At 39.7% G+C, this 8662-nt stretch overlaps 1 protein-coding gene across 1 annotated transcript; it reads right to left on the bottom strand.

Moving 5' to 3' along the window:
• Positions 1-5023: 5023 nt before the first annotated feature.
• Positions 5024-7306, bottom strand: MYF5 (myogenic factor 5). Its single transcript, XM_044277264.1, has 3 exons — positions 6653-7306; positions 6075-6150; positions 5024-5696 (listed from the first exon to the last, which is right to left on the bottom strand). Exons 1-3 carry the CDS (start codon positions 7151-7153, stop codon positions 5503-5505), a joined length of 771 nt encoding a protein of 256 aa, XP_044133199.1. The 5' UTR covers positions 7154-7306; the 3' UTR covers positions 5024-5502.
• Between the last annotated feature and the right edge of the window lie 1356 nt (positions 7307-8662).

Raw genomic sequence — 8662 nt, forward strand, 5'->3', positions numbered from 1 at the left:
GGCAACTAAAGTAATAACTGGAATGGGGCAACTACAGTACCCTGAAAGATTATCAAAATTAGGGTAATTCACTTTAGAAAAAAGACGACTGAGGGGAGATCTAATAAATATATGTATAAATATATCAGGGGTCAGTACAGAGATCTCTCCCATCATCTATTTATCCCCAGGACTGTGACTGTGACGAGGGGACATCCTCTGCGTCTGGAGGAAAGAAGGTTTGTACACAAACATAGAAGAGGATTCTTTACGGTAAGAGCAGTGAGACTATGGAACTCTCTGCCTGAGGAGGTGGTAATGGTGAGTACAATAAAGGAATTCAAGAGGGGCCTGGATGTATTTCTGGAGCGTAATAATATTACAGGCTATAGCTACTACAGAGGGGTCGTTGATCCAGGGAGTTATTCTGATTGCCTGATTGGAGTCGGGAAGGAATTTTCCCTCCTAAAATAAGGAAAATTAGCATCTACCTCACAGTTTTTTTTTGGCCTTCCTCTGGATCAACATGCAGGATAACAGGCTGAACTAGATGGACAGATATATTTTTTCAGCCTTATAAACTATGTTACTATGTTACTAGAACATAATAAATAAATACAAATCTGGAAATTAGAATGTCTTAAATTGGTGCACATACAACCTCAGATGAACCACAACACATGAAAAACAAAAATGAAGCCATAATGGAAAAGGCACAGGCAAAAAAAAAAAAGTAATAATACAGATCAGCGGCTCACCCTATGGACTGAATGGAAAGGGTGCTCACCTCTCGGTCCACCCAGACCGCACGAAAGGTAAAAAGTGATAATATGAGAAAATGAGGGGCACTCCGTATAAGGGAACAGGAAACGGTAGTTAAAGGTACAAATTTAATATAGCATCAGATCATCATACATAAAAACATAATATCAATACAATAAAATATGAAAATGAAGGCAGGGTCCTGAAAAACTTATGATACTTCAAGGGTCCATGAGACACTATCCAACCTAAAATCAGTCTCAACAGGTTAGAATGGCCTAAATGATGTTCCCAAGGTGTATAATTCAAGTGTATCAGAAGGAGGTAAAAGATATCAACACTGTCCAGTTTGAAACCTCCAGGATAAAGCAATACTTGTGTCAAGTCCTGAACAGAGTTGCTCTTCGGATATGGTAACACAATAGCAGCCGAGATCTCTTACCATATGTATCCACTCCGCTCACAATGGAGACTCGAAGTAGCGGCCGAACACAGCTGACGCGGCGTCCCACGTGATGTAGAGTCTAAACGTGACGTCTCACTGTGACTCATCAGCTGGAATTGTTGTAGCGTGTTTCTGTAGAGCTTGACGAACACCACCTCTATACGAGACTGGCTATGCAGATCACCCCGACCGACGTAATCACTTTCCGGTCACTTGTAGTACTTGGGGGAAAAGGCTCACTGTCCCAACTTGCCCAAACGCGTTTCAGGGTATACACCCCTTCCTCAGTGGGAGGAAGGGGTGTCAATAGTACACACCGGGAATCAATAGCTTGTAGAACAACCTTTGTCAGCAATAACTAAGATAACGTTTTCTATTTGACTTTATCAGTCTCTCACATAATTCTGGAGAAATTTTGGGCAATTCTTCTTCACAACCCTGCTTCCGTTCATTGAGGTTTGTGGGCATTTCAGCGGGGCTGAGGAATGACGGGTCATTGCAACACCTTGATTATTTTCTTTCAGCCATTCATTTGTAGATTTGTTGGTGTGCTTGGGATCATTGTCCTATTGTTTGACCCTGGTTTGGCCAAGGTTTAGCTGTTGGTTAGATGGCCTTACAATTGACTCCAGAATACTTTTGTATACAGTTCATGGTTGACTGAATGACTACAAAGTGATCAAGTTCTGTGGATGCAAACCAGCCCAAATTATCACACCTCAATCGCTGTGCTTGACAGTTGGTATGAGGTGTTTATGCTGATATGCTATGTGTCAAAGCCACTATCTCTGGCTGTGACCTTCCGTCCTTGCTCGTTCGGCGCTCCTCACTGCAGTTTCGTTTCTGTGTGTTCTTTGTGATTCTTTATGGGTAACTCCCCTGTGTTCCTATCTGGAGTTAATCCTCTCTGTCTGCTCCATGGGTTTGGCCTCTCTGCTGCACCCATGGCACCTGCATATAAGGCTGAGGTTTCCTTAGTTCTGGTGTGTGTTGTCTTGTCCTGCTCCTAGTTTATACTCACTCTCCCATGCTGCTGACCCATTGGATCCGTGTCTGTCTGTACTCTGTGGGTTTCCTACTTGTTCATTGCTGTCCTCTTTCCTGCGTTTCTGTTATCTGTTCTGCCAGTTATGTTTGAGTCACCTTGTGTGTATTCATATGTCTCTGTTCAGCAAGCCCTTGCTGCAGCATGCCTTGCTGTAGAGTGCTATGGGCAAGGCCACGCAGTATACCACTGGTGGAGCTAGTCCTTCTCTGCTTATTGCCACTCCTGTTCCCTTGCGTGAACTCCTGCTTGTGTTTTTAGTTGCCTGCTTGTATTTGCCTGTTTGTTATGTTTGCCTATGTACCGTCGGTACCTTCTGGTACCTGTTGTTCATTTGCTCCTGTTGTCACTGTCTAGTTCACTCTCCAGAGTGGACCCTGGCAACTCCCTGCGGCAAAGCCTAACCCTACCATCTGGGGCCCTAGTGAATACCAGGAGTTGCTTAGTCACTCCCCTCTGGAGTATTACTAGACAGTGGCGCAGTGGGGGTTTTCCTCCCACTGTGCGGACGGTACATAGAGCTCTCAATTTCCCTGTGTTTTCCTCCTTGGATTATGTTTGTGCAATAAACATTGTTGTGACTGTACCGTATTGCTGTATGTTTTTGCTTGACGATGCGGAGGACTCTCCTGGGACCTCCAACTCGTGACACTATGTTTGGTTTTCACCAAACTTGGTGATGTGCATTATGGCCAAACATCTACAATTTAGTATTTTCTGTCCTCATAATATGTTCCAGGATCTTGTTGCTTATTCAGATTCAACTTTGAAATCTTAAGCCATGCTGCCATGCTCTTTTCATAAAAGAGAAGCTTTCTCTTGGTAACCCCATCCACATAGGCCATACTTGTTCAATCTGTTTATAATTGCATTGTCATGAACTTGAACATTTAACATGCTAGGCCCTGTAGAGTCTTGGATGTAGCTCTTGAAATTTTTGCAATTTCTATGAGAATTTCACGGTCTGGCCACGGGCGGAATTTGCTGGGATATCTACTCCTGGGGCTATTGTAAACATTTTTTTGTATTGTTTTCCACTTCCTAATAATCTTTGTTACTGTTGAATGACTTAAAATTTTTGGGAAAAAGCCTTATTAACCTTCATTGGCAGCAACAATTTCTTTTCTAATATTATTGCTGATGTCTTTCCCCCCTGTCAATATAATAACACACGTCTGAATGCTCCAGACCAGCAAACTGCCAACATTTCTCATTTTATAGAGGTTTTCACTCTTGCTAATGATCAGTGAATCAAGGGCATTTGAAACCTATGGCAGAGCAGATAATCATAATCACCCTGTTTTGCCATTCTGTCTCTTCTAGGCCACAAGCTACTTGAGGACTGTAGTCTACAAGACATCAGGTCAGGGTTCCAGCACAGGCAATACAGTTTACGGGGTTGTCCGATAATTAAAACTCTCAGGCAAAGCCTGTAATACATTAAATAGAAAATCATCTTATACTCAGCTCTTTCTCAGGCACAACTCTCCCCAGTGCAGGTTCAACATCCTGCCACTGCTTGTTTATAAACTGAAGTGGGGCCATTCCAATATGCGACTGTGCTGTTAGTACAGTGTGGCAGCATGTAGGGCCCGACATGTAGGATCTGTCATGATGGCCATACATGTTGTCACCCATAAAGAACCAATAATACCCAATGTCTTTCAATTTATCTCATGTTGCAATTCTTTCCCTATCCCAATGTCATCATACCACCTTAACAACCATGACTATAGATGACAAGGACTTTTTTGTTGCTCTTCAACACAATCTGAACTGGTTAATATGAAATCATGCAAAATGTTACCCTTGCTCATAATGAAGAAAATGTAGCATTGTGGCCTACTTCTCTGGTCAGTATTTTCAGTAAATAACCCCTGTGTTCTACCTATAATAGAAAGACACTGATATGTACTTGGACAATCATATTTCAATCTGTATTGGCCCAGTATGAAACAAGGAAAGCAGTAAAATGAGCTTTTAATATGTCATAGATACATGGAAGAAGATTAAATTGCTGAAATCTTTGGTCTTGTACCACTACTGAAAAAGTGCTGTAGAGTGCTTCAACTCCTTTGTTATTGACACAGCATTCTGACCAAACGTCAATGGCATATTATATGACATATTATATTTTGAAAGATCATTTTACTGGATGGCACCTTTAAAATCTATGGAGGATCTAAGACCATGCCAGGCATCCTCATTTTATGGGAACATCAAACTATAGACTCTGTCCGAGATGAAATCTTAAGGAAGGCCTCATGATATAATCTCTGAAGTCTACTGATTACTATGTACAATTTTAAGGCATATTAGAGAATATTATGGCGAGTCCTATTTAAAGTGGTTTGATGGAGTTGTCCAAACCAGGCTAAAATTGTGATGGAGTGGTCCATCAGTTGCAGACCATGGTTTCTTGTGCCTATCAAAAAAAAAACTTTTCTGAGGAACCACCCTCCAGCTACACAGGACATGTCCACTTTTAATTTCATTGTAAACTATGATACTATCATTACACACAGGACATATTAATGAGGTCAAATGGGTTATTTGTTATGCAACCCACATGAAATAATTCCAGTGGTGCATACTTGGCTATAAAGTTATCTCTAAATGTTGGACCTTTGAGGTCCATTATTTTGCCTAAGCCTGGGCCTACTAGAGGATCATCTGTTGTACCTTGATATGACCATAGTGAGAGTAAAAACACATATTGAAAGTTAGATGGTAGTCCACACTCAATACCATATAGTGCTTTTACAGGCACCACCATTTATGAGAGCCATAGACATTTGGTTTGCAATAGCAAGAGACATTTTATTTATAATATTTCTCATTACAAACAGCAACAGACATTGCTGAAGTGAATGCACATAGGTTTCCTTACAATATAAAATAATTATCACAAAACGCATTTCAAGATTCATGGATATCACACATCTGCTGTACGTTTAAAATTATTTTCTAAATGACAAAGTGTGCTATATGTCATTTATGGGATATGAAAGGCAATACAAAAACAAGAATTTCACCATTTAGCATAGCATTTTTGGTGTTGTCTGTAAAAAAACGAGTATTAATTACCACCAAAATGGTCAACATAGTCCAGTTAAATAAGATATGTAGCCGAGTAGAAATATAATTTAGGCCTGTAAATTATTGTCCTTTATATATACACATATACAATGCATTGCTCCCAATATGTAGGGATAGTAATCCTCTGATTTCAAGGAAATGTCTTAGTTTCAAGCATCATTGTAGACATTGCTTAGAGCACGTGGTACACAGGTCGAGAATCTGAGGTTTCTGGGGTGCTGGGTATAGAATCAGTGCTGGTGGAGAGGGATGAGGAGTTGGAGTCGTGAAGAGGAAGCCCACATTGCTCAGCAGAGGTGATTCGATCCACTATATTAGACAAGCAGTCAAGGCTGGAGAGTGCTGACAGTTTGTTTGTAGCAAAGGCTGTGGGATAGAAATGAGATAAAATGAATATCACAAGTATTTAAAGCCGGTTACATAAATGCATTGCTTAGTCTATAAAGTACAGTACATGGTCACCCAGAATGTATTAACTATAAAGTACAATATGCTTTTTTTGGTACTTACAAATTTACTAACAGATGGAGACCTGCAGGTTAACTAATCCTGACTTATGTCTACAGTTGTTACAGTGTTCAGTTTGTCATGTGCAGCAGAGCCGGGTTTGTCATTTAGCACAAACCATCACAATATTACACTCAAAATGAAAAATTGTCATTTTTAACTATGTTACCTAAATTTGGGTGACACTTAACAATAATAGCCACCTCTAAATGGTAATATGTATAGTTAAATACTTACATGTAGATAAGTCAGAGCAGTAAGCATTGTCAAAGCTGTTATTTCTGCTGGACCATTGTGGGCTGCTGCATTCCACCTAGAAATAAAAAAAATAAAAAGAGGATTATAGAACCAGTAATTCACAAGGATATAGCTTGCGCCCATTGCTAATACGTATCTGTACATTGCATTAGGGGCCCTCTGTGTTAACACCTTAAGCTAGAGATTTGGAAGAAAGATCCCATGTTCTTTTATGACATCAACTGGTGCTAATTCAGAGCTTTCTTGTAAAATGAGCAGCATGCCTAAATTGCAATCTCACAAAAATGTGTAACATGTTAAGCATGAAGAATGGATTGGGGCCGGGGGAGGCTCTACTAATTTAACTGGAGTTTTTTTCCAAAGCTTCCCACAATGTCATAGATATAAACAAGCAGGAAACTCTACACTGCCTGGAAATGGAAGCTCACATGGGAATATGCAGCTCATTATGCTTCTTCAAAAATATCACATATTGTCTCTGTGGTCTAGCTGGAGTCTACATACAATGCCAGCTCAATGCCAAGCTGTATATACTTATAATTCAGTGGATCACTTACCATGCCATCTGAGCAGCTTGACACTGGACTATTAGGTTCAGAACAGCTTTGCCCTGGGAGACTGTAATAACTCTCTACTTGTTCTCTTAGCAAGTCTTGAAGGCTCTCTATGTACTTGATGGCATTTCTTAGGATGTCCACTTTGGGCAGCCTTTGGTTGGGGTTTGTAGAGGTGCATCTTTTCAAAGTTTCAAATGCATGGTTGACTTTCTTCAGTCTCCTCCTTTCTCTCATGGTGGCTGCCTTTCTCCTGTCCATTGTAGAAGACTTTCTTTTGCAGGCTTTGCAAGCCCACATGAGACAGTGGCCAGCTTGGTGATGGCCGGTGGGGGCTCTCACATGCTCTTCTTCATCTGATTCCTGGAAGTCTTTTTTGTGTGCTCCATAGACAGACAAACCATGCTCAAAGTCATCTGTAAATTCCTCCTCTGGAGAAGGGATGCAGGAACTGTCATAGAAGAATTCGGATGGGGAAAAATGGCAACTGTCTACCAGCTCCATGCTTTTGAGCTAGTAAATGAAAGTTAATGCTTGATCAGGGTGCAGCGACACAGGCTGAGGAGATACCTGTAGAGTTTCTTAGGCTGACTTCTTCAATAATTAGTAAGCCTAAGCTCAGTGTCTCTGCATTGAAGCACTAGCTTTATATATATCACCTTGAAGGGAGGTTGGTCCACTGAGACTAATTTCCATTAGCATATCCTAAAACATCCCCCTGCTGGGGCTGTCTAGGAAGACCCTCCCTCTCCAAAGTCTGGTTTCAGTTTATTAGCTTTTTGACACATTACTGTTTGTTTTAGGTTATTTTATATGAGCAAGGAAGCACATCATTTGGTTGCCTTCAAAATGCTCTATTTTCTACATCTCACAATACTTTCATGAAAATTTGTCAGATTGAGATATTTCAATCGATTAATACTTGGGTTCATTTTTCCATGAAATAGAAATCAAGTCAAGATTTATTTTTTTCAAATAAATATCAGGATATGTCATAAAAGGGATGTGAACTATGCAGACATTGTGATTGCAAGGTCACAAATTGTCATTTTTAACTTTGTAATTATTGTTAAGCTTCTTAAGAAGGTCATGGTGCAACACAGAGTGATCAAACTGTATATGTGCGCCCTCCATATGATGGAAAATGTCACTTGGGAACAGCTGTAAACTTCTATTTTACACTTATAAAGTAAAGAAGTTTAATTGTAAATGAAGCAGTGTTTAGGTTCCCTTTCATACTCCTCTATATAGTCCGTATGAGCTATCTATTACTCTATGCATTGTATTTTATCTATTTGGTTATAGTTATAGTTATTATATATAGCATAGTTGTTATAAATAAAGCAGGAATACTAGTGTGTTAGCTCTACTATATACTTATCTACATGTACTTTAAGATATCTCTATCTATCTCATATCTATCTATCTATCTATCTATCTATCTATCTATCTATCTAGACAACAAAGATATTGAGCAGCACTGCAGGCAAAGTGGAAAAATGGAGTGCCAGCGGCCACGGAAGCGATCCAACATCCAGATCAATGTAAAAATAAAAAATTCCACTGCACTTCCAAGAAACAATTGATGTAATAAACACATCAATTGTTTCTTGGAAGTGCCGTGGAATTTTTCATTTTTCTATCTATCTATCTATCTATCTATCTATCTATCTATCTATCTATCTATCTATCTATCTGTCATCTACAGTATCTATCTATCTATCTACAGTATCTATCTATTTATCAATCAATCATATATTCATCTGTTTATCTATCTATCTGTTTATATGATAGATAGATAGATAGATAGATAGATAGATAGATAGATAGATAGATCCAAAGTGTTTGATATCGCAACAGTAGCCGGTAGCTGAATCTTTGCACAGTTCCAGATGGGCCCCAGCTGCTTCATGAATCTCCACCCCTGGTTCACTCAGTTCACACAACTAAATGACAAGTCTCCCAAAAGCTGCAGCACATCACTGGAGCTGTTAGGGGTAATTAAAGTGGTAA

The sequence above is a fragment of the Bufo gargarizans genome, chromosome 2 (genome assembly GCF_014858855.1).
Source record: "Bufo gargarizans isolate SCDJY-AF-19 chromosome 2, ASM1485885v1, whole genome shotgun sequence".
Taxonomy (NCBI): domain Eukaryota; kingdom Metazoa; phylum Chordata; class Amphibia; order Anura; family Bufonidae; genus Bufo; species Bufo gargarizans.

Bases quoted from the DNA above. Each gene is read 5' to 3' on its own strand.
- MYF5 (XM_044277264.1), bottom strand. From the start codon at position 7,153: ATGGAGCTGGTAGACAGTTGCCATTTTTCCCCATCCGAATTCTTCTAT. The intron at 6,151-6,652 runs GTAAGTGATCCA...TTTTATTTCTAG, and splicing joins CAAGCTGCTCAGATGGCATG to GTGGAATGCAGCAGCCCACA. The intron at 5,697-6,074 runs GTAAGTATTTAA...TCTATCCCACAG, and splicing joins CTGCTCTGACTTATCTACAT to CCTTTGCTACAAACAAACTG.